This window comes from Brachycentrus maculatus, unplaced genomic scaffold (genome assembly GCF_059751285.1).
Source record: "Brachycentrus maculatus isolate JH-2025_06_01 unplaced genomic scaffold, ASM5975128v1 h1tg000391l, whole genome shotgun sequence".
In the NCBI taxonomy this organism is placed as follows: domain Eukaryota; kingdom Metazoa; phylum Arthropoda; class Insecta; order Trichoptera; family Brachycentridae; genus Brachycentrus; species Brachycentrus maculatus.
The window spans coordinates 258,501-283,687 of NW_028281140.1; the positions used below are offsets into that span (position 1 = coordinate 258,501).

The 25,187-nt window shown below is 32.0% G+C and overlaps 5 protein-coding genes across 5 annotated transcripts; 2 read left to right on the forward strand and 3 right to left on the reverse strand.

Moving 5' to 3' along the window:
• Window positions 1-613: 613 nt before the first annotated feature.
• LOC148303023 (28S rRNA (uridine-N(3))-methyltransferase-like) lies at window positions 614-4,385 on the forward strand. The gene is made up of 3 exons (XM_088270687.1): window positions 614-1,410; window positions 2,694-2,966; window positions 3,856-4,385. Exons 1-3 carry the CDS (start codon window positions 860-862, stop codon window positions 4,268-4,270), a joined length of 1,239 nt encoding a protein of 412 aa, XP_088126813.1. The 5' UTR covers window positions 614-859; the 3' UTR covers window positions 4,271-4,385.
• Window positions 4,375-6,926, reverse strand: LOC148303024 (ribulose-phosphate 3-epimerase-like). Its single transcript, XM_088270688.1, has 4 exons — window positions 6,620-6,926; window positions 6,195-6,302; window positions 5,434-5,655; window positions 4,375-4,822 (listed from the first exon to the last, which is right to left on the reverse strand). The coding sequence occupies exons 1-4, from the start codon at window positions 6,854-6,856 to the stop codon at window positions 4,706-4,708; spliced, it is 684 nt and encodes a 227-aa protein (XP_088126814.1). The 5' UTR covers window positions 6,857-6,926; the 3' UTR covers window positions 4,375-4,705.
• Window positions 6,927-8,287: 1,361 nt separating this feature from the next.
• LOC148303025 (interleukin-1 receptor-associated kinase 4-like) lies at window positions 8,288-12,120 on the reverse strand. Its single transcript, XM_088270685.1, has 4 exons — window positions 11,806-12,120; window positions 11,552-11,721; window positions 9,693-10,960; window positions 8,288-8,783 (listed from the first exon to the last, which is right to left on the reverse strand). Exons 1-4 carry the CDS (start codon window positions 11,964-11,966, stop codon window positions 8,409-8,411), a joined length of 1,974 nt encoding a protein of 657 aa, XP_088126811.1. The 5' UTR covers window positions 11,967-12,120; the 3' UTR covers window positions 8,288-8,408.
• Window positions 12,121-12,420: 300 nt separating this feature from the next.
• Window positions 12,421-14,456, forward strand: LOC148303026 (migration and invasion enhancer 1-like). Its single transcript, XM_088270684.1, has 3 exons — window positions 12,421-12,575; window positions 12,832-12,929; window positions 14,165-14,456. The coding sequence occupies exons 1-3, from the start codon at window positions 12,538-12,540 to the stop codon at window positions 14,326-14,328; spliced, it is 300 nt and encodes a 99-aa protein (XP_088126810.1). The 5' UTR covers window positions 12,421-12,537; the 3' UTR covers window positions 14,329-14,456.
• A 1,153-nt stretch (window positions 14,457-15,609) lies between these two features.
• On the reverse strand, window positions 15,610-21,508 carry LOC148303027 (molybdenum cofactor sulfurase 3-like). The gene is made up of 6 exons (XM_088270682.1): window positions 20,945-21,508; window positions 18,792-19,644; window positions 18,413-18,707; window positions 16,999-17,584; window positions 16,321-16,757; window positions 15,610-16,042 (listed from the first exon to the last, which is right to left on the reverse strand). The coding sequence occupies exons 1-6, from the start codon at window positions 21,018-21,020 to the stop codon at window positions 15,851-15,853; spliced, it is 2,439 nt and encodes an 812-aa protein (XP_088126808.1). The 5' UTR covers window positions 21,021-21,508; the 3' UTR covers window positions 15,610-15,850.
• Window positions 21,509-25,187: the final 3,679 nt, after the last annotated feature.

Here is a 25,187-nt window from a genome sequence, read left to right on the forward strand (position 1 = left end):
AAATAAAAGTAATAGATAAAATAAAAAGTTTATATACATGTGTAAAATACAAATGTTTTTTTTGTGCTAGAAACAAATACAATTTGTTCAAATAATGACAAGGAAAAAATGTGCGGCTAAGATGACAATTATCTTTAAAAATTTTAAGAAAAAAAGTGTGTTGGACATGTATAGAAAATATATGAGGAAAGAATAATAAAAAAAACCATTAGTAAATATTATTGGAAATAGTAGCATAGGGAGATTGAGAATATGTAAGTACGCATAAGAACATGAATGTGGAAAAATGATGTTTTCGAAGACCAAGTGGAGTGGTGTAGAGTTGTATTCTCTCTGCCCACCCCTTAAGAAAATCAACATGTTGAATAATTGAAATAAATTTAATTGTATAAATTTGTTAAAATGTAATAAATTACTTACTCATAAATTGAATACATTTTATTTATAATTCTGACATTATTAATAGGATAAATAAAAAATAAAACAAAGTTTTAATGGAACTCACTGGCTGGGATGAATCATAAAAAGCCGAAATATTTAGGTCACTAATAAGTAATTGGTTATAGAGAATTATACATTATACAGCTATAAAATATTTTGACAGGTGACATTTCATTCCATAGATGATCATTTTAATAATCCGAGCACGTGTAAACAAATCAGTTCTTGACACGCGTTGCTGACTTATTTTTAAATAATCTTATGTTTTCGGTATCAAAATATACTTTACTAGTGTTAAATAATTTTTTTGCGATTGTCATTTATTACTAAGCCGATAAGATACAAATTTTAATCGGCTGGTTGAAAAATAACTTAATAGAGTAATTCACTCTTCCTTTAACCCCCGGAATAAAACGATATGAATACGCCGAAAACTATCCCGGAAGGCTTCAAATCTTGGAAAGATTATTCTCAGCACAGAAAAAACCTGAAAAGAAAATGGAACGAGGAAAAAATTGTAAAGAAAATTGCCAAAACTGAAGAACAGAAGAAAAAAGAAGAAGATCTAGCGAAACAAGAGGCTGAAAAGGCCAAAATACCTAATGTTTCCACAATCAGCATTGCGGTGCCGGGTTCTATTTTAGAAAACGCACAATCTCCAGAATTACGATCGTATTTGGCGGGACAAATTGCAAGAGCAGCCTGCATCTTCAGTGTAGATGAAATAATTGTCTACGATGATATAGGTGATAAAATTAATACAAAGAAATCTAAAATCGACGACATTGACGGAACAAAAATATCAAGAAAAAGTTGCGTGCAGTTGGCGAGAATATTACAATACTTGGAGTGTCCACAGTATTTAAGAAAGTTTTTCTTTCCAATACATGAAGACTTAAAATTTGCTGGCATATTGAATCCTTTAGATGCACCTCATCATTTACGGGCGAAAAATGATTTCCATTTCAGGTACTTAATACCTTCATACTTATTGACCTATATTTCTATAGTATTTTCCTTAACATGTCTTCGTTTAAGGTGACAGCTTTATCATTTATCAATACAAAAACAGCCAATTATGGGTTCATCCTCTATTGGGTGAGACAAATGGATTTTTTCTTCTTTTTTTCAACACATTGGCTAAGGTGAAATTTGTTAAATAAATGTTATTTGACTCGAGCGATATTAGATTGCGTCGAAAGAATATTGACAGAAAAGAATCGATAATATTTTTGTATTAAAGTGACACCTATCTGCTACATATCAAAGCAAACATGACAAGAAATGAAACATTTAAGATGCGTTTTTTGTTTATGAAGTTGAAGGTAACTGAAATGCACAAAACCGTGCACACCGTCTCAATAAAAGGTTTCTGAAACGCAAAAATATGTACACATCGTAAAAAATGTGTTAAATATGTATTGCGAATTTCTGATCTTTGCCAAGAAACCACAATAAAAATGAGAAAGTTCTTGATGAGTGAGAAGCTAGGCCTAGGGGAGAATTAGTGCCATCACAAATTCTCTTCTAATGATATCTCCAATCGTAGCCATTTTTGATCCACCCATTGGTGGTAGGACCCAAATAATTTCTTTCTTAGACAATTCATAATTTAACAAAGCTTAAGAAGAAAAGTAACTAAACATTTAAACCCTGTATTTTTAGCAAACACTCTTCAAATGGGGCTTATTTAATCTTCATATTCTCACATGACATCATTTTGAGAGCTTTTTAACTTATGCATAGCCATTAACTGAAATAACACAACTTTATGACGCATACTGTAAAAAACATTTGAAATAGAAAAGCAAAACTAAGCAACATTAAAAACATTTCCTTTTCATTATCAATCACGATGCTAGATCCGGTGCAGCTGGCAACCTATGCAGACAGCAACAATATTGTATCCTAAATATATGTTCCCATCCCCACTATTTGTGGTGAAATTTAGTTGAGCTTTTCAAAATATGCAGCTAATTGTTGATAAATGTAAGAACGACAATTAGTAAAATATAAAACAGGAACGTTTAATCTATATTGGAGGCTGCAGTTCTAATTTACAGACAGCCACTGAAGATCACAAAGCTAAATAAAGATTAAAAAATGTCCGATTGTGTATTTTGCTATTGTATCTTTGTAGGTAGAATCCTGTTGATTTCCTACCTTGAATAACTGCACTATAAATACTTCCTCCTTTAATTTGAAATTCCTTTTATAATATTTCTACATTAAATAATTTCTTTGTTTTTTAGAGAGGGAATAACAATGAATAAGAATGTGAAGCCTGGCAGAGGTTCGCAGGTCAATGTTGGTCTTCTGCAAGATGTGTCGGTTGACAAATTGATAACGCCAAACATCCGCGTGACTGTCAGAATGCTCCCCACTCCACCAGGGAGTAAGAAGTTACGCGGTAAAGTGGAAAGTTTGTCCACTCCCCGAGCCGAAACAGGCGTGTACTGGGGCTATGTCGTGAGAATTGCAAACACCTTGAGTGAAGTTTTCTCTAAATGTCCATACAAAGATGGGTGAGTTTATTGTATTAAACACGTATTTCATAATACTAAACTTATAAAAATTTACGTATTAAATGTTAAATCAAACACTGATTTTTTGAGTCTACTAAGTTGTATTTTAAAAAAAAACACATAAATATAAATTTTGTGACAATTGTTTCGCCTAGTTATGACATTTTCAAACATTCGTTTTATGCCATAACTAGGCGAATATGTGTTTTTATCGACTCAAAAAATCAGTGTTTGTTTTAACGTTAAATAAATCAATTTAAATGGAGTTCCACAAATTAAACGCCAAATCTTCAAAAAACTTATATAACTTGTCCACCTCTGTAGTGTAATGGTCTGCATGCTCGACTACCGTGCTGGAGGTCCCGGGTTCGATTCCCATGGAGGGGGGGCCAAATAAATAAGTGATTTTTCAGCCTAATGTTTACCCAATATTACCATAGATTGGTACCTTAAGCGGAGGGCTGATCACCTTTCCTTCATGTGATAACGATTAAAATAACACTGCGTTTATGTGATGCAAGTGCCCTATGCACCATCGGGTTTATGAAATGCATCTAAGAGTTTATGAAATGTAACTCATACAATTCAGTGGTTATCTTGCTTGGCTATCTGTATATACAATGGTTATCCGGAAAGTAGTACCCTTTAGGGAATATAAAAAAAAGTAGTGTATATAAATAAATATGAACCTTTTATTTGTAAAGTACTTCTCTACATAGTCACTTAGCAAATTTAAGCATTTGTCGTAACGTGTGACAAATTTTTATATCACAGCGTCGTATTCCTCCGCCACCAGTGCACATATCGAGATACATACTTAGTCACAGCTGCTTTCAGCTCTTAATTCATTTCTTTCTTTCTTTTAATCATAAAAAATCTTTTTTTGCAGATATGATGTTACTATCGGAACATCAGACAAGGGAGCGAGTTTAGATAGCATTTCAGAAAATCAAATCAAATACGACCATGCTTTGATATTGTTTGGTGGTCTTCAGGGTATCGAAGCTGCTCTCGAAAGTGACGAGCAGCTGGCTGTCGATGATCCGAGTCTTTTGTTCGATCACTATATCAACTCTGTTCCCACACAAGGATCCAGAACCATCAGAACGGAAGAAGCTATCTTAGTAACAATGTCCGCTCTCCGAAACAAAATCGAACAGAAAAATAAAGTCAAAGAGTTTATTTTTACTGACAAAATCGCACAGAGTTGTGACTTTACAAATGCGGGTAAAGCTGAAACAGTCCAAGACTCAAAATCAAAAAAAGTTATTATAGAACAAGATGATTTGAGTAGATTTGACTGAATTTTTTTACTTTGTGCATGTATGAAAATATGTTATGTATTTTACCATAAAAATTATCAAAAATATGTTATATATGTATAAGATTAATTCAAATGAAACACCAGTTTTTCATAGATATGAATTTGTTAATTTATTAACGTATAAAAGGAAAGTTAACAAATAACAATATAAAACAAACACCCTCAAAATATCACCTGAGCATTATTGCCAAATCTTCACAAATATTTCCATAAAAAATAATATTAAATTCAAGATCAATTTGGAAAACTGCAAGGCTAAGCCTCTCGTATTCTTAAACTATAAACTTATTTTTACTTATTAATACAATAAAAAAATTATAAAAAAACACCCTTTTTGGCATATTGGAATGAAAAGAATCAAAAATGAGGATAATGTACACTCCAATTTCTAAAAGAAAAACGAAAAATGGATGGCTTAAACATTGCATTTGTGGATGGAACTTTCTACTGTATTTTTAAGATTGGCGATTACTGATCTTGGATCTGGAGAGCCTGTTATTGCTGTACCGGACACAATCATGTTAGCACCAGCCTGAAATCATGAAAAATCCATATTAAAAGTTATTTTTCATTGACCACAAAAATATAGAAGTTTTTCACTTTCAATATTTTTTTACACTATCCTGGATCGGTTAAACCCCTTGTTTGATTTGCCTGAATATAATTCGCATAGGTATTTTGCTGACACAGTGATTTGCCCGAATCCAGTTCGGGCACATCGTACACGAAACTTATTATATTGATTTACCCGAATCCAGCTCGGGTTATTCCCCCATCAGTCTAGAGAATGCATCGCACGCGTTGTGACACGTGTCGTAATTTTCACTTTACTGACAATTCGACGTACAATGCCAACAGTCATCCAAATCCCAAACAAATAGTGAAAAAAAAGGGTGGCTTTTTTTGACCAAATTTTTTCCAATAGGTTGACCACAGAAGTGGTTAAAGTGCATGACAGATCATATTGCCTTCGTGTGAGTAAATATCAAGTTAAAACTGCATGAATCCGGTGCGGTGCCCTATACACCTTTGTGTCTAGATAAGGGTAAAAAAAAATACCTTTCTAAATGTGCCCTTTTTAAGCAAGACGTATGAAGTATGAACAGTTTTAGTTTGCTTTCTGAAATAGAAACAAATTCTTACCTCGGCACACGCACTAATGTTTGATAATCCTACTCCGCCATCAACTTCAATGTCTAGGAGTGGGTATTCATTCCTGAGCCACCGAACCTTCTCCATTTGGTCAAACATGAATGCCTGCCCTCCGAACCCCGGTTCGACAGTCATCACGAGCACCATATCGGCTAAGTTAATGTATTCCACCACCGAGGTCACCGGAGTGCCTGGCTTTAACGCAAGACCAACCTAAAAAGAGAAGTATAATGTAATTTACCTTGTAAATTGAAAGCATTTTTCAATGAAAATACAAGGACAAGAACCAAAGTAGAGGATATCGTGGATCGCGTGGCAAAACTCAAATGGCAATGGGCGGGACATATAGCTCAGTCCTTTCAACAACGTCATTTATAAAAAAAAACTGGCTGCGAGCAGCAACCAACCGGAGGAAATGGAAAGAAGGGGAAGAGGCCTATATCCAGCAGTGGAGATCAGAGGGCTCATTAAAAAGAAGAAGAAGACAATATTTTCATAAAACAAACATGTTTCTGATGGATGGGAGTTAATAATGTTCCATAAAAATATATTTTGTTTTTTTTTCATACGTATTGATTACAAAATATAGGGACATCCTCTTCTATAATTTTTGCAGTTAATAAATAATTCCTTAGATAAAATTCTTCACATTAATCTATATCTTATATAAATTGCCTTGGGATTGAATATTAAATAAATTTTAAAGAGGTACAACAAACTAAAGGGGAAGTGATAATAAAAAATACATTTACCTTCATTCCCGCTTCATTGACTTTTCTGCAAACTGTGGCAATATCATTGACTGGTTCGATATGAAATGTGTATTGATCAACTCCAGCATCAGCCATTGGCTCAATCCACTATAAAAAATATTTAAACATGAGAATAGCTTGCAACAGCAATTAAACATTGTTGTTTAAACCCTTCAAAATTGTTGGGGTATTCAAAAAATTTCTGGTTCATTATTTCAATCCATTTTATGCAAAAATAAATCCATAAGAAGCAAACAGGTAATTCCTATTGGATTAAACAATCGGAACAAGTTTGGAGATCGCTTCGTTTGATTTCAACATCCACAAACATTAGTTTTATCCAGTACTAAATCAAAATAGATGTGAATTAAATAATTCTGGCATTAAATTACATTAATTATTTTAATTAACGAAATATAAATCACCTTCATAGGATCGGAAACCATCATGTGTGTTTCAAAGAAGGCATTTCTAATTTTTGACCTCAGGCACTTGACGACTGGATGGCCAAAAGTTAGGTTAGGGACGAAGTGGCCGTCCATAACATCCAAATGTAAGTAGTCGGCTCCGCTGTCCATCAACTTTTGTGACTCTTCATAAAGCCGTGACAAGTCGGCATTTAGGATTGACGGCCCGATCCTACATTTCACGGAACCGGCCATGGCGATCACCACTCGCGAGTCGCGAATTCAAATATACGTCACCACAGATAATGTCACTGTAAACGTCTATGCAAAGATTTTATTAAGTCTATGTCACGTAAGTGTTGCCAAGTATTTACAAAAAAGTTAAATGTGTATTTTTTTACCCTTATCCGCACCCATTGGTGCGTAGGGAACTGCATCGTAGCGACGTAGTATTATCTTGATCGTTAGTTGCATAAGGGCAGTTGATCAGCCCTGCGCTTTTTGCATCAGTCCAGGGTGAAAAAAAATATGATAATGAAAATCACTCATATTTATTTTGACCCCCCTGGGAATCAAACCCGGGACCTCCATCACGGTAGCCAAACGCGCTGACCACTGCACTACAGAGGTGGACAAGTCCATGTTTTTTTTATTAATAAAAATAGAGATATCAGTCGAAACTCTTGGTAAGATGTTTGGGAAAAAACTAATCAATAGTCATGACAAAATTCAAAATGTGAAATGTTCCAAGCGAATTTAATGGAAAAATAGAAGAGGGGGTGTAAAGATCAAACCGTAATATGACAAAAGTTTTTGGTATAAACAACAAGAACCCACCGGATTTGGAAAAAGCATATGATGGAGTTGATAGAACAAAGCGTTGGAATAAAGTAAGCATTAAACTAGTTCATGGAATATTAGCCTTGTGTAAGGATAACAATGTTTGCCTTAAGGGTAAATGGCTCATTCGCATAATATGTTAAACAGGGATGCGTAATGTCACCATGACAGTCGTATGAAAGAAAAAATGGTTTAAAAATTGGAGGAGTTGAATTTTACAATATGACTGGGATATTATGTATATTGTATACTGATGATGATGTGCTTTATGACGACAAAAAAGAAGATCCTCAGTGGCTGATGAAAGTAGTATTTGATATATGCAAGGAATGAGTTATTTTGATGAAGATGACAAATCCAAAGTTGTGCTTTTTAAATAAATGTATGTCGGTCTGGGTGTAAAATAGTGGTTAGTGGTAAAATATTTGTAGCAGATAGATTGTTTTGAATATTAAGGTTAAAGAGAGAAGATTGAATGCCATGAATAGAGCAAATGGTGCACTGACATACATGTATGTTATAGCAAACAAAACCAAACAACTTTGCACGGGTGTGTTAAGATGGATTGGACATGTGGAATAAATGAGGGAAGAACATTGAAACAAACCTATGAGGCAAATGTGTTTGGAAATTGAAGAAGAGCATACTTAAAGATGTTCCAAATCATGTACACCTCAATCACCTCAATGAGGCGCGATTAAACATTTGCAATATCGACTTTGTTAAAATTATTTAGGAATAATAAGCAATAATTTTTGTAAATAGATTTTAATATTTATAAAATTACTTTGTCCAAAGTATACAAAAAAAATATTTTTTTGGGTATAAAATTTACATAATAAACTCTAATACATAAAATAATAAATATGGAATAATTTTATAAAGATCTTCATATAACAAACAGTAATAAAATATGTATTTTTTAAAATATTTATACAAAATATTTATTATATGACCTGACAAGAATTTAAATAAAATCTTTCAATTTTTTAACAACGTCTGATATAAGTGGTCTTTTTCTTTTTTCCTCGAGACAATGTTTTGCAAGAGAAAACAAATCTTCTGCTGTATCCCATCTACCGGCAGATTTGTCTAGCAGTGGCTGTATCACCTCAGAACACATGTCTTCCACGTGTGTAACAATATCCGTTCCTTTCCTATTATTGTCTAAGGGGGGAAGGCCGGTGAGCAGTTCCAAAATAACAACTCCAAAACTGAAGACATCCATTTTAACAGAAACGTCTCCTCTAAATGCTTCTGGAGCCATGTAAGCTGATGTTCCCATCACATTTGACGTAACGCTTTGGTTCGGAAGGTGTTTTACAAGTCCAAAATCACAGAGCTGTAATAGAAAAAAAACAAAATGAAATAACATTGAACATATTACATATATGAATATCCTTTTTGTAATATGTATTATTTTAAAAATTTATTCAGTAGAACATGTAGCCTTTTCTTTCTAGAGTAACATGTTAGGAGTATAGCGTACATAGAATATAACACAGTAAAACATACAAGAAAGTACTATTAATTATTATATTAATGATAAGTATGCAAATTTGGCTCTTTAAAATTTGAGATGGTAGCATAAATGTTTTTTAAGTGGATGAGCATACATTTTTTTAATGTTTGAAATAATTTTTTTATTGTATTCCATGTTTAATACATGATTTAAAAACTATTTTATAACATAAACCCTTATTTACAACAAAAAAATGTCATCCTATCCGGCTAAACTTCACTAATTCCGATAACATGTTGGTTAGTTATGGTCTTTTAAGTTTTAAGTACATATTGCAAAACACCAAAACAAAAATTCAGATACAATATTTATAGTGTATATTTTAAATGAAGTTTAAAATAAAAAGATACACTCAGACCACGCTTTGCGTCGTTTCACATTGCATTTTTCAAAGTTGCGTCTTTACAGAATTTTCGCTGTGCGTCATTGTTTTTTTGAATTGCGTTGTTTTTTATTATTATTATTCAGAGAATCATTTTTAAATGTTCTAAAAGGTAATTTCCCGTTTTGTAAATTTAAATGTTTGTAAATTTGCATCGTAATATTTTGGAATGTATGTACGACCCAAAGTGAGGTCTTAGTGTAATTATTGAAGGTAAATGGGATAAAAATTCATAAAAAAAAGTTCTGACCAGTAATACTAAGTGATATATACTATAAGGTAGAGAAAAGTCTCCATAGTTATTGTTACTTATTTTGAACGGACTATAAAGATTATTATTTACTAACCTTTGGAATGTTTGATGATGTGAGAAGAATATTTGCCGATTTGATATCTCTATGAATAAGAGGAGTAGAGAAACCATAATGCAAGTACTCAATTCCTTCGGCAGATTTAAGGGCTATATTATTTCTAATGTGGGAAAGTAGATTGGAATTTCTCGAAATGTTTTCTCGCAAAGAACCACCATCTATATACTCATAAACCATACAATAACTTGGTCCATCACACGAGTACCCTAACAGCGTAAGGATATTGTCATGATTATATTTAGAGAGAATTTCAACTTCTGTTTTAAACTGCCTGGATATGATCGGCTCACGATATTGCCCAGCGGGTCCCAGAAGTTTTAATTTCTTTACAGCAACTGCATGACCAAGTAAACCTGTGGTCAAGTATACTGTCCCAAAACCACCGTCTCCAATTTTCTCTGCTGATATTTGGTGTTCTTCATCAGTGTAGGAGTCACTGAAGTTATTTGTGACCTTTTGTAATTCTTTATACGAGAAATGAGGGAGAGTGGTGTTTAAAGAAGTACTAGTGATTGGTAAACTATCATTTATAGTACTTTTAGAAGAGCTGTTTTGCAATGCGCTCAGTTCAGGAATGTTTAATTCTGAAGATATAGATGATTCAGTATCGGAAAATGGTTGTAAAAGGCTGATGTTTGGAATGTCTTGTTCAGTACGTTGTATCATGTTGAAGTCTGGTATGTTATATTCACTTGGTAACAATGAGATATTGGAAACATTCATATTCACAGCTTCGAGGCTAGTGCTTTTAAACGAATCGCTGACAAGGCCATTTTCGGCAGAAGTTGATTTGATCTCGTTAGTTTGTGAGGACATCTCTTCTCTCGGATTTTTCACATTATCATCTAATAATGTACTGATGGCAGGGATATCAAAGCTGTTACTGAAATTATCGGTGATATTATTAGAATTACTTTCTCCCGTTTGCGTTGCTCCAGAAGAGACATTTGTTGAATTTGTTGATACAGACGGAAGACTGTTTATTGAATGTATACTATTACTTGGACTTGTGCTTGATTTTGTAAGAAAGTTATTATAGTGCTGTGTAGATTTTTCTGGTGACAAGTTTATGTCAATGTTTTGGTTATACGTTTGAAGATTTTCTGTGGTCAAATTAGGATACGATATGTTTTCCAACACGCTTTCAACATTTATTTTGTCTATTTCCTTCTTAGCAAGAATACGTGGTAAAGAGACATCCACTCTGGCAGCTGGTCCAGTATCTGGCCTTTTAGGATGTGAAACTAAAAAGATTTTAAAACAATAATGAATAAATACATAAGCAGTTAAACTTGGTTTCAACAGGCAGGAGAGTATCATAATTGAATTATTAACGTGAATGTCAAGAGCTCTTTCATTCTAAAATAACCATACAAATCACAATATATAAATTTTAATATGTATGAAAGATCAAAACAATATACAATAAACTTCTTTTCATTATTATTATCACATTTCGGATGGGTGAATTTTACCCCTGCGGACCACTGGCAATGGAATTCGATAATTGTTAACATATAGTTTAGATCTTAACAAAGAGTTTGGTACATAATATTCATATAAAAACTTTTAATAATTCATTTTTTTCTGATTTTGAAATTAAGCATCAATCGACCGAACGGGTTGAAATATCTTTCGAGTCCTTAGTATGTTAATAAAAGTCAAGAAAATTCAAGATTTTAATGAAATATTTATAGAAGTTGCTTCACATTGCGATGATATTTTCAAACTGTGTAAAAAAACACACATATACATTTTCTATGGTAATAAACCAATCTTTAATTGCTAAGCGAATAATTTTTATGTAAAGAATGTAGACATGAATATAAAAATACCTTTTAATAATTTATCAGACACATAGTCAGCAGCTCTAAATAACTCTGCTTCAACAAGAATATTTCGTAAGCTCGCAAGTGTAGGACGGATTCTTCCTGATGTGCCCCATTCATCAAACAGGATTATAGAACAGCAGCGTTTTTGTTTGACACTCTCGGATTCTATTAGTCTGCAATTGAGCATTAAGAAGTATTAAAATATGTATTGTTTATAAAATATTGTTGTTAAAATAAAATAAGAAAAGTGAAATTACTTCATATCTTCTGTAGTATATTTAGGGATGAATGTTTTGCTTTCTAATTCTTTTGGTATCCGTGACATGAGTCTCTTCCAGGAATCGGAAGTCTCTAAAATTTGAATTAGGCCATAAATATGACCAATATCAACCTTACGAATTTCAGTTCCAGGGTCCATATTTTAATTATTTATAGTTTAATTGTAGAAAATATCAATAGTTCTATTCCGGGAAATTGCGACCAGCACCAACGGCTGATTATTGCGATTGATGACATTTGACAGCCGCCGCAGGTTGTATGGTAGTTGACAGTTGACAGAAGAAATCAACTCCATAGATGATTTAAAAAAAAAAACTTTGTAATTCTTAATATGCACGAAACTGAATTTGCAATGTAAACACGTACAGAAAGTTTCTGAAGCTTTTTTTTTCATCGGATACTGGATAATTGAAAAAAAAACTTATGTGATCCAGTATCCCAAAATTTAAGTCGTGTGAAAACTTGGTTATTTACTATAAATGATGTATATTACGTTGTTTTGCCTTTGCATCGTCGAACGTCACAGGTAGGGTACACTGGTTGCTGCGTTGTATAAAAAAATACCAATTATTCTGGAAACATTTTGACATAATATTATTATGCATATATTTTTTGATTATGCATTAATGCTGATTACGATTATAATAATAATTCTTTCTGCTTTTATAATGTAACCATTGTTTTGATGCTTTTAGACGTGATTCGTGATTATGAGTGAACACCCGGTAGAAGTGAAAGTTGAATTCTGGTATGCTTGTACTAATTCTTAAAACTTTTATTTATATAACTTATAACCTCATATTGGCGCCAGTTTACTTAAATGTTAATTTGTCAACAAACCGTTCTCTAAGTTATTCATTGTCTTCGTAAATAAATAATATGATGTATATCGTATTAATATGTTTTATTCACGACTTATGTCTGGCCTCTTAAATTATAATTGATTTATATTTTTTCTTTATTTACTTTCACTTAAAAAAAAAAATTAATTAATTGTTTTTAAGCGGGGTATGCGATTACGGAGGCCATTGTCTCAAACTTGCTAGGAAATTAAGAGAAACAAATCCTAATATCAAGGTGGAATGCAATCGCGGTAGACAGGGTAAGGATTACGAGCAATAAATAGTTAATATTTAAGAAAAAGAAACTTAATGCACCAACATATTTTATACTGTTACAATTTTTGGCTTTTATATTGAACAGCAGTTGTATATTCTCTAAAAATTGTCATTGGTGCACACTTCTACTGCATACACAATTTTAGTCTAATTCAAGCCACCAACAATATTTACATCGCAAATAAATCTGTAACCATTTCTTTATTATTCACATCTAATATTGTACATAATAAAGAATCTGGTAAAATGATCTTCCAAAAAATTATATGGATGTATAAAGTGATCACTCAAGCCAGCCGATAATAGGTCGTAAATGATCGATGACCATATTCTCTTCCCACCAAATCACTTTGTCAACAGAGACCCTGCAAGGTTGGCTAGAACATTGCCAGGAAAATAACATTTTTACATGGATTAATATTATTATAATTTAATGGAAATCATTGGTTGACAGAAAATCTATTTCACGAACAGTTTGTTTAATAATTGTGTGAAATAATTTGGTTTATGTGTTTTATTTTTGCCTGTTTCAATTATACATTTTTGTTAATGGTCTTGAACACAGAGTCACTATTATTTATTGAACAGAGTTCAATTATTTATTGAAGATTATTATTGTCTAATATGCATCTATCATCTGATCGAATACGTTTTGTTGGCTTTGTTTTTGTAGTTTCTATCTAAAGGATCTTGCGTTTTTTATGATTCTGCATGTGTATGTTTTGAATTTTATGTGTAATTTAATTATGATGTATAAGAGACTTGCTAATATCGCTCACTCCTTTCAAGAACGTCATAAATCAAAAAACTTGATTTTTCAGTAGAACGTTTTTAAAGTTTAAAAATATAATACAATGTATTAAAAATAAATATCAAGCCACTTACTGAACTTTTTACTGTGCAACAGATCTTTTTAGGTAAAACTTGAAGGTTTTGTCTGCATTTGAAAAATATTAAGTATATTTAAAAAATAATTAAATAATACCTTTTCTCCAAAATGCAAAAACAAAACTTTCTGCTCTGTAGCGGGTAAATATTAAGTTAAAAATATGCCTATTTTGCTGGGATGCAGTACATTTTCTGGGCATTCCGAAAACATGCACAACTGAAAAATGACGATTTTTGATTTATGACGTTTCTGAAAGGAGTGAGCGATATGTCCTGTCCTGATTACCAATTTCAAAATTTTTGACATGCTTATTTTTTTGTTTTATTGCAGGATCTTTTGAAGTCTTCATAAATGATGTCCAAGTATATTCTAAACTGCAGACAATGGCCTTGCCTGACTTTGAAGAAGTCGTTGCCAGAGCAAAGGTCGCTTCAGAAAGTGGAGTTATAACCCCCGTTATAACTGAACAACCAATAACTTGTGTTTTGTCATAGCGCAATGATAAAACACAAATTACTGGTTGTTCATTGAATTGTTCATTTAAGTCATATGGGATGGTAAAAATAATTTATTAAAATGCAATTATTGTAAGGTAAAAAAATAATAAAATATGTTTATGAAAGTAAAATTGTTTATTTTATAAACTACAAATGTTCCAACAGACATAAATATATTTTTATTTAAACCCTTATCTGCGCCCAATGGTACATATGGTACTGCATTGTATAAACAGTGTTATCTTGATCATTAAAGGTGGGGACTGAACGGAGTCATTTCGTCGTAACTTTACAATGCCAGCATTCATTAGTCAGTACAGAGTTCTGAGCGCTCTATCCGAAGTCAGATACTCGCCGCGAGCAACAATACGACGTTACGTTACGACGAAATGCTCCGGTCAGTCCCCACCTTAACATATGAAGGAAAGGTGATCAGTCCTCCGCTTCAGGTACCAGTCCAGGGTAATATTAAATATATGTGTCGCCTACTTTCAAAATCCGCCAGATCCATGTAAGTCAATTTGTCTATCTTTAGATAAAATATTATGAAATAGAGAATTTTCCCATTTTTTTCAGTATTTAAAAAAAAACACCATACACAAACCAATAATGACGTCATCTTAATTTTTGACCTATCCCTGCTCTCTGATTGGCCAATATGGGCCAGAAGGCAAGTTTCATGAATATGGAGGAATTTGAAATACAACACTGTTTTTAAGTAGTTTTTAGCAGGGTTTTCAAGTATATAAATATATTAAACAATTAAATCCATAATTGTCACTCCGGTAGAGTATTTATTTTAAAACCTTAAAAAATTGGATCTGGCGGATTTTGAAAGTAGGCAACACATATATTGTAAAAAATCACTTAAACTTATTTTGACCCCTCCCCTGCGAATTGAATCCGAGACCTCCAGTACGGCAGCCAAGTGTGCTGACCATTACACTACAGAGGCGGACCTTTTGAAAAAATACATACTTGTACATATATATTTCTATTACTGAAGAAAAATAGTTATATTTACTTCATAATGTATAAATAATGTGTTTTTTACATTATACTGTATAAATAAGCAAATTATATCATAATCCATGCTAAATATTGCATAAAATGTCGAGTTTATTGCATGTAAAGTTTCAAGGATTTTCATCACCAGTAGTACATAGAAATTAAGTACAAAATTGTGCTACTTAAAAAAGTAAAACTAACATAAAATTAATATAAAAAAATCTTTGGAAGTGATACTAAAATAGACAACCACCATTAAGTGCTAATCAATTTTTTTGTGTCCTTTGGTGTATATAATCTTAACCCATAACCGTAATTGTGTAAAAGAAAATGTTCTCAATTAAACTGTAATATAATATGTAATGAAAAATGTAAACTTTAAAAAATGTAAAGCCTTAAAGTTTTAATAAATTTTATAGCACCTATACAAAAAGTATAAATTCGGTTTAAGTTGGCGTTTATTCCCTGTAAATACATAAGAATGTTTAAATAAAAAAATATATGTAATAGGTTATTTGGCATAAACGATGTCACCACAGACAATTTTTTGGTTTTCACCATTATCGAACACCTGAGAAAAATAGCTCCCAAAATTAAGTTTTCCTTCGAAATGTTTAGATATGGTTCTAAGAGGCTCTACAGTTTTTTCTCCACTTTCTTGATCGATACAAATCATCTGACATCGAGTACAGGGTCCAATCATCTGAAACAAAATAATGCTCAGGAAACACATTTAGTTGTTGTTGAAATATATTTCAACAATTTATTATTTTTATTTGAAAACTTATCTCCTGACAGTGGAGACCAAAGGATGTTAAGGATGACATTTTATTATAACATTTATTTTAGATTTTATAAGTGACAAGTGAGAGTCAGTTAAAATGATCTGATCTGAATAACAAAATTCTCACAATAAATTGTTATTCAACGTTTTATAACATTTTTTAAGCACGCTAATTTTATTTCAAAAAACAATCTTACCTGAAACCTTGTGTTTCCAATTTTCATTGTTTTCCAAGAAAATTCTTCAAACGCTTCTTTTGTTTCTATTATTAAATTTCCTCTGAATCGGCCAGTTAAATTTTCAATTCTTTCGTCAAATTCATTATTTTCTATTTTAGTAGCTAACCATTTTACACTACTTAAATTGATCGCAAGGTATTGGGCTTTATTTGTGAGAGATATTTGTGTTTGCGTGTCATTTTCAGATTTATTTTTGTAAGTTCGAATCTCTGAGTCGCTTTGTTTGATCAGTTGCAGTCCCGAGATGCCTAAAACATTGGTTAACCAGTTCGCTACTTCCTCTCCACAGTTGTAACCGTCAATTTTATCCCCACATACTTTAGATTGACACAGAGAATTTTGAGATGATGCGGAACCATCTCTGATTGACAGTGGTATTTCTATATCTTCCACACCTGTAAGTAAGTTTATATGTTGAGAAATATGTATTTATTCAGAGCTTGGAATGGATAAGACTTGATTTAAAGAAATTCTTGTAAATATGGCTGCAGGAAAGAATAAGAGTGGTCTAAAAAAATTAAATCTCTTTTTTTTTGTTGTTTCAAAAATGAAAGATTTAGAAAATTAATAAAATAGGTGATTTCTTATAATAACACATAAAAACATATTTCTCATAAAATAATTCATTATTTTCACCTGGAAATGATAATATTAAAATATTTTTTTCCAAATTAATTGTAGGTTGAATAATACACATGCGCGTATCACGTTTTTGCGTTAGAGCGACTCCGCTTTCTGTTACAATCATCCATTCACGGTCATATTTTAGTCCTTTAGGTCCTAATTGCCAATTTTCATATATCTTGAAAGCAGCACATGACTTCAACGGATAAATGTGAATCTCCCTAAGGACTCCCTTGCCTTTAACATAACCATTTAAAGAATTATTACTGGATATTGCATCTGAAGGGTTATTTGATAATTCTGATTTCATAAAAGTTTTGTTAACAGGTATAGTTGCATCAGTATCCAAAAAACATTGAATTATCATGTCTATCATAGAATCGGCATCCTTTTTTAAAGACATGTATCCAAAGGATACCCTAAGGGAACCAGTTGGAACTCCGTCGATTAGATCGTTATTATCTCCACAAATATGGCCAGATTTATATTGCATAAGAAGTTCTTGAGTGGACAACTTAAGAAAGCGTTGACATGCTCCAGGATTACAGAAACAACCAGATCGAATATAAATATTAAATAATTCTGCCATGTGAGTAACCTGAAATTGGTAAACATATAGGAATAGTCAACTTGCAAGTAGTTTAAATAACAATGCTATTGTGTTGTGATAAATGTACTACCAAGCTAAGCCTCGTTGAAAACCGCATGCGAGGTAAAATTTATTTCTGATCGCATTACTTCTTTGTACACTTTATATATCGCTCACTCCTTTCAACAACGTCCTATATCAACTTGATTTTTCAGGAGATCGTTTTTAAAGTTTAAGGATTTAATAAAATGTATTAAAAATAAATATCAAGCCACTTTTTGAACTTTTTTTTGTGCAACAGATCTTTATAGGTAAAACCTGAATGTTTTTTCTCCATTTGAAAAATATTTAGTATATTTAAAAAAATAATTAAACAATACCTTTTTTTCAAAATGCAAAAACAACACTTTCTGCCCTGTAGCGGGTAAATATTAAATCTAAAATATGCCGTTTTTACTGGGATATAGTACTTTTTTTGGGCATTCCGAAAACATGCATGACTGAAAATTAATATATGACGTTGTTGAAAGGAGTGAGCGATATGTGATCTAGTAATGGCTGTTTTCATCTACACAACTATACCAAAATAAGGCCCATGAGTATAGTTGCAAAGATATAACTAATATTAGTGTTACATGCGGTTTTTGCGAGCAACTCTCATACTGAATAGTAAATACTCTCCAATGATAAAAACTCTCAGGACATTTTATGACAAACTTTATATCTATACTAAGAAGATATAAAGGTTAATTATATAAAAAGTACTGATTTTTTTAGTTTGAAAATTGATTACTTATGAATTAAAACAAAAAAAATATTTATATAGTGGGAACAAACCTCAGCATATCCAATGAAGTCCCCATTGGACCGCATTAGGTTAAAATTAACGATTCCTCCCTGTCGTTCAATGTCATCGAACACAGTATCAGCATAGCAATGGCATATAGGTGCTCCGTTAAAGTGACGTAATGATTTTAGCCTTTCGTAGAAGTACTTAGCCAAATTAAATGTGTGCAAAGATATCTTTTCCATAATATTTCCATTGATTGCAGTTGGGATTAAAGAATGTAATGTATTGAATCCGTGTTTTATTGCCATTATAGATAAAAATGGGATAGTTCCATCTTCAAACCTGTAATGAGATAATATTTTTAAAATTTGACATTTTTCATATTACGCATGTACTTATATAGTATTAAAATATTGAAAAACAGACCTTTCATATAAAATATCCCGTTTAACATGAAAATTTCTCTCACTCAATGCAATCTGAATTGTACCACCCCCGTAATACGATTTATGGCTTAGTAAATGACTTCTAGTATTTTTGACAAGCAAACCTCCTAATCCGGTAGGGTATCCGAAAATTTTATAAAAGGATAAGCAAACAAAATCTGGTTTGTGTGTTGACAGATCCAACACATTTGTAGAGACAAAGGAAGCGGCATCCAAAAGAACTGCCCAGTCGGAATAGGTTTTCTGAGTCTTTTTTTGAGTAAATTCGTTTAGTATTCCATTGTCTATTTTTTCAATCCATTGCAAAGGATATTTGTATCCACTGAAATTGCACTGTGCAGGATATACAAATAAGGCTCTCTCTATTGATTCTGAAGCATCGAAAAATGTTTCATCATTTACGGTTTTAGGTTCAGAGAATGACATTATATTTTTCAAATCATCGTGAGGTATGCATAAAGTCATCGTAGATTTTAATGCGATGATTTCTCGCATTCCGAGAACTGATGTGTGATTGTCTTGCAGATAAGCGAAACATCCTGATTCTGCATCTGGATTATTTTTATCCAGTCTATTATCACTTATTTTAAAGTCAAAAGATTCTGCAACGAGTTTCAAAGCTGCAGTAGCTCCTGATGTAAAAATAAGACTATATTCATCGCTGTTTGTATTAAAATGATTCAATACTTGGAATCGCACTTGATCAATGGAGTCAGCGGTGTATTTACTGGTGTGTGGATTGGAGTACACATTATTTAGTAAATCATTTGATATACTTTTTATTTGAGACTCTGCATACAATGTTGCTCCGGCATGATCCAAATATGTTTTACCTGTTTAAGAATAACTTCAATTAGATAGCAAAAATATAAACACTTTTGATATTTTGATAATAATTTACATTGATATATTGCTTGGATTAAGGCAAATAAGACTGGAATCATATTAGCAGCCGGAAGCACTCAACTCTTAAGATGAAGACTGACCGGAGCATTTTGTCGCAACATCGCTCGTGGCGAGCATCACCGAGCATCCGAAACTATAGATGAAGCGCTCGGCTCGGTGTACTGACTGCCTGAATGCTAGCATCGTAACATAACACGTTACGACGAAATGCTTCGGTCAATCGCCACCTTTAGCTGCAGCAGTTGCGCATTCCACAGTTTAATAAAAAAAATACACACACTGAAATTTTAAGCAGTCATAATTGACAGTTAATAATATAAGTGTAAAAACAAGAAAAGTGAAATCTAATAATTTACGTTTAAAAATGAGAAAAAACATAGTTAAAACTGGTCTGGAGCATATGGTTGAATGGAAGCGAAATGTGGACTACCAGGCGGGTAGAACAGGGGGCAACAACACAACAGGAAGTCCAATGGATAGGCTATAATTTAAAACTCCCAGGCCTGCTTCTTACGATTGCGGAGAGCATGTGCAAAGACACAAATCACAGGACGATCCCATTTAAACTGTATGGACCAAATTATCTCCAGCGTGTGGTATAGCGGGTACGCCAAGTTGAAGAGACGGGTGGAGACTGACTGTATTTATTTATTTCTTAAGTTAGCTTATATTAAAACTAATATAAACTATTATATACATTTACATCATCTTTATATATTTACATTTCCTTACAGTAACTTAGACATTTATTTTTAAATTCTTTCAGACACTTTTCATTCTTCATACATTCAGGCATCTCATCATACATTTTTAAACCCTTATACATCAAGCAATTTTGCGACTCAGCTCTTTTCAATAATGGTAGTCTTATTTTATCCTTTTGTCTAGTAGCATATTCATGACAATTTTTGTTTAAGACAACTTTATCCTTAAAATGTATGAAGCAAACTAATCGCACAGATTGTGACCCGCGAAGAAGAACTAACACATGTAGTTGACTTGCGGTTTAGTGTGAGTAAAATGTTATTTTTTTTATTGAAATTGCAGAATACACAACTACGGCATATTGTAACAATTGATCCTGACAATTTGCTGCTAGTTTGATTCAGCACAAAGGCAGGATAGTACTTAGTTACAGAAATTTCATTTTGTACAACTGGTCTAAGTAAAGCATTGACATACTTTTGAAATTATATATTACACGCAAAAATAAATTGTATATCTAACCTTGGAGCCTTGAAAACTCACTCTGTAAAACTTTGATTTCCCGCTCAGAATAAACATTTTCAAAATAGGTACACATTTGAAAACATATACTTAAGTCGTAAAATGTTATTTTCAAAATGAGTGCAGAGGTTTATCGATGTGAATCTTATCATTAATATACTATCTCCATTACTTAAGAATTTGTTGAGAGTGTAACATAACAGTGTCAAAAGTTATCAGTTATGTGGATATATAATATTATAAAATGACGGGTAATAATCTTTTAATAAACTGAATGCACACTAAAAGTACATATAATAATACTGAAAATGGAATCACAGACTAATTAATTATACAGATGGAACTGCAATTAGAAAATGTAAAGAACTCGAACTATGTCCAATGAAATAAAGTTATGTCAGCGCTATAAACGGTCCATTTTTAATATGTTGTATTATTTATGGAGTTAACTTCTTTCAAAACAAAGAAATAAGATGCCGAACTTCTTTGTAGTTTGTGGTTTTTAACTTTTTAAAGTTTTACTGAAATTTAACCGGCACTTAAATCTGACGTTTGTTTAAAAGCGCGATTGACATCTATCGCCTTTTTGTGGAACTTCAATGAACTTAACTTTAGTTTGAAAAGATGGGTCGTTAAAAGTTCGGTTTAAAAAAATTATAATTGACAGGTGGCAGGTTTATATATTTTAGTGAGATTAATTGAAAATTTAATAGGCTAACCTATGCAAAATGTGTAAAAGATGTTTTAATTTGAAAGAATACAACTAAGACCGTTTAAAGGAAATACATTAGTGTACATTTGTTTCTAGCACAGCAAGGGGGAAGTTACGAATTCGATTTCATTAAAAAATCACTTTTTCTTCGTTTGTAAAAATCTTCTCCCTGGTTTGTAAAATCGTCGTATCGTTATAAAAATAAATATTTTATTATGGATACATTTTAATTCGAGTTCGTAAATATCATAGATAGGTACACTATGTAGATTGGGAAAATTCGTGGACCCTCAAAAGCACATAAACAAATATTATCTGATTTCGATAAGATTTAGGCAACAGGGTAAAAGGCATATTTTCCTTTGCGAGATCACATAAATTTCCAATTATTCTTTTTATTCAACGATCTTATATGCTCTCATAAAATTATATACCTATGTATACATACATGGGTCATTCTACATTCGGTCACTACATTCCTACTCTTTCTAGTATATTTTGATTGTTCATGTGTACAATTTAATATTTTCAAATGGTTAGCAATTCATATTTAAGAAATGTTAAATTGAATTAATATTTTAATTGATATATTTGATAAATATTCTAAAGAATAATGATCGTAACGGTCATTACAAATATTAGCCAGTAAATCTAAGGCAGTGGTCACCAACATACTACACGCGGGCTGGATCTGGGCATAACTTTTCATCTGGCTCTCTGAAAATTCCCGACTTAAACAAATAAATAAATTTAATTATTGGAGTGCCTTTATTATTGATTTACTCTTTTTTGTCTAGCAGTAAACATAAATGAAATATTCCAAAATTTTAATAATTTTTTACATCTTTATAAAAAAATCATAAAATTAACTAGTTGTATTCTTTCATTTATTGATTGGGAAGTCACTTTGTGGTAATATCTATCCGTTTTTAATTTAAGTTGTATTTACCAAGTTATATTAAAAGCATAACAGTTGGATTCTACTAGGAATACGAATTTATTCTTCTACCAGTCCCCGTAGTGTCCGCCTCTGTCCGCCTCTGTCCGCATCCGTAGTGTAATGGTCAGCACGCTCAGCTACAGTTCTGGATGTCCCGGGTTCGATTCCCAGGGGGGTCAAATAAATATTAGTGATTTTTTCACTGTAATATTTATTCAATATTACCCTGGACTGGTACCTGAAGCGGAGGGCTGATCACCTTTCCTTCATGTGTAAAACGATCAAGATAATACTGCGTTTATATGACGCAGTGCCCTATGCACCATTGGGGTGCGGATAAGGGTTTTACACCAGTCCCCGACTGACAAAAGTGTCAATCCGACCCTTTTCTTAATGAAAGTAGGTGAGTACTTAAGGTATCGTTGCAAACAAGCAAAATTATGCGAAATGTAAATAGCTAACTATAAACTTAAAAAAAAAAACATCATTTGATGAAATGGAAAATGATGATTAATTCGATCATTTAAAGCCAATCACGTCAACCAGTACATAAATTAGTTTAGGAATTTCATATTTCTACAATAGTGCAATAGTGTATTTGAATATCACAATAGTATATTTATATTACAATAGTATATTTGAAATTCGACAGGAATATAATAAAAAAGTAATAGTCACACCTGTATTTGAATGAGACAGCAAATTTTCTGACCCACAACAAATCATGAGGGTGCGAATAAAATGCCCGAAACAATTTGGACCACAAGAATTATACGGAGGGTGCTCACTCCCAAGATTCCCTCAAATATTTTCGGGTTCTTGAAATCTGAGATTCCCCTATCCGGGGTGAAAAAAGACTAATACCCGAAATTCCGGAACGTAGGGTAAGAAGCTACCCACTCAATAACCCGTGAAAATATTTCCAACCAAATAATATACTCACGAGTATATCCGTGCTATTTTTATAGAAAGAGTCAATGGGGTAATGCAATATTTAGTATTTTTGATATATTTTTTTAAAACGCGTTAATGGTTTTTTAAGATAATTTAAGAAAATATCGCTCTCAATCCTTATCAAAGTTCATTTAACGACAGTATAAAAGTAATGAATCTTTGCTATTCCATTACCTACACGAAAAAGAAGAATCCATATTTCAAATACACAGGGAATATTTTTTAGCACTATCTCAATTTACACAAAAATATTGTTTAATAAAAGGAAAAAACAAATGAGTACATTTGTGTTATTTTTAAAGAACAAGTCAATAGTGTAATGTGTAATACAATATTTAGTTAATTGAGTATATATATATATATATATATATATATATATATATATATATATATATATATATATATATATATATATATATATATATATATATATATATATATATATATATATATATATATATATATATATATATTTAAATGCGTTAAAACAGTTTTGAAAGAAAATTCGAGAAAAATATCGCCCTCAACCCTCATTAAGGCACGCACATCTTACGATAGTAAAAACTAATGAATGTTTGCTGTTCAGCACACGAATGAAAGATAAACAGTTTCGGATTTCTGGTGAAAGTATTTTTTTAAATATTAATAATGTATTACGAACCACTAATGAAATATTAAAATATGAACCTGCTTAAAAGTACAGGAGTAAAAAGAACATTTCCTTTTAAATTGGTAAAAAGCATTATGCATGTAAAGATTGTATACTATATGTGTATGTTAGTAAAATTCATTGATAAATATAATTGCTTAAAAGCGCAGTAGCTAACCTTTTGGTGGCATTTAATTTTTTTAATAAATGAAAGCTTCAAATAAAAATAATCTCATCTAAAAATTCAAGCAGGTCATATGATTTCTAACGCGGGTTACTCGTCCACCATCCTTGGTCTAGACGATAGGTAGGTACTATTAATTATGAACAAAATATTAATAAATTATTCAGTAATTGAAACGTCGGATGTATACAAGTAATTAAAAATACTTAATTACAAGAAAACGGTCACGGAGATAAATTTTCTTGGGTGATTATTTTATAAAACCAGTTTCGTCATTCTTTCCTACCGGCCGGTGGTGACGTAACATATCGGGGAAAAATATTGCTTTATTATTCTCGCTGAATCAATCACATTAATGTAATTAACAATTGATTCACAATTTTATTTTAGTTTTAATTTTATTACGGGTTTTCTCCTAATTGGTATAACACAGTGTTCCGCAAACTTTTTCTGTTCAAGGTACACCTGCCAAATTAAGAAATTTCAGACGTTCACCAAAGAAAGTTTTTTTATTATTATTTAGTATTGATATATTTTTAAAATAAATATAATGCGCAAACATATTTTACATATAATGTTTAATGCAAAATGTGATCTTGCTTAACTGAGCACAGGCGATTAAAATTTGGAGCAATTGTGTTATCTTCACGAAACTAGACTCTTTTCCTCGGCTCAACTGATCACCACGGTACACCAGTGTGGCGCGGCACACACGCGGCGGAACAATGGTATAACATATCGCTCACTCCTTTCAAGAACGTCATAAATCAAAAATCGTCAATTTTCATTTTTGCATGTGTTCGG

Bases quoted from the DNA above. Each gene is read 5' to 3' on its own strand.
- LOC148303027 (XM_088270682.1), bottom strand. From the start codon at position 21,020: ATGTGTACCTATTTTGAAAATGTTTATTCTGAGCGGGAAATCAAAGTT. The intron at 16,758-16,998 runs GTGAAAATAATG...ACTTACTTACAG, and splicing joins TTTAATATTATCATTTCCAG to GTGTGGAAGATATAGAAATA. The intron at 16,043-16,320 runs GTAAGATTGTTT...ATTTTGTTTCAG, and splicing joins TTGGAAACACAAGGTTTCAG to ATGATTGGACCCTGTACTCG.
- LOC148303024 (XM_088270688.1), bottom strand. From the start codon at position 6,856: ATGGCCGGTTCCGTGAAATGTAGGATCGGGCCGTCAATCCTAAATGCC. The intron at 5,656-6,194 runs GTAAATGTATTT...TTCTCTTTTTAG, and splicing joins TCAATGAAGCGGGAATGAAG to GTTGGTCTTGCGTTAAAGCC. The intron at 4,823-5,433 runs GTAAGAATTTGT...TCATGATTTCAG, and splicing joins ACATTAGTGCGTGTGCCGAG to GCTGGTGCTAACATGATTGT.
- LOC148303026 (XM_088270684.1), top strand. From the start codon at position 12,538: ATGAGTGAACACCCGGTAGAAGTGAAAGTTGAATTCTG. The intron at 12,576-12,831 runs GTATGCTTGTAC...ATTGTTTTTAAG, and splicing joins GAAGTGAAAGTTGAATTCTG to CGGGGTATGCGATTACGGAG. The intron at 12,930-14,164 runs GTAAGGATTACG...GTTTTATTGCAG, and splicing joins ATGCAATCGCGGTAGACAGG to GATCTTTTGAAGTCTTCATA.
- LOC148303023 (XM_088270687.1), top strand. From the start codon at position 860: ATGAATACGCCGAAAACTATCCCGGAAGGCTTCAAATCTTGGAAAGAT. The intron at 1,411-2,693 runs GTACTTAATACC...TTTGTTTTTTAG, and splicing joins AAAAATGATTTCCATTTCAG to AGAGGGAATAACAATGAATA. The intron at 2,967-3,855 runs GTGAGTTTATTG...CTTTTTTTGCAG, and splicing joins AAATGTCCATACAAAGATGG to ATATGATGTTACTATCGGAA.
- LOC148303025 (XM_088270685.1), bottom strand. From the start codon at position 11,966: ATGGACCCTGGAACTGAAATTCGTAAGGTTGATATTGGTCATATTTAT. The intron at 10,961-11,551 runs GTATTTTTATAT...AAATCTTTTTAG, and splicing joins GTCTGATAAATTATTAAAAG to TTTCACATCCTAAAAGGCCA. The intron at 8,784-9,692 runs GTTAGTAAATAA...TTTCTATTACAG, and splicing joins CATCATCAAACATTCCAAAG to CTCTGTGATTTTGGACTTGT.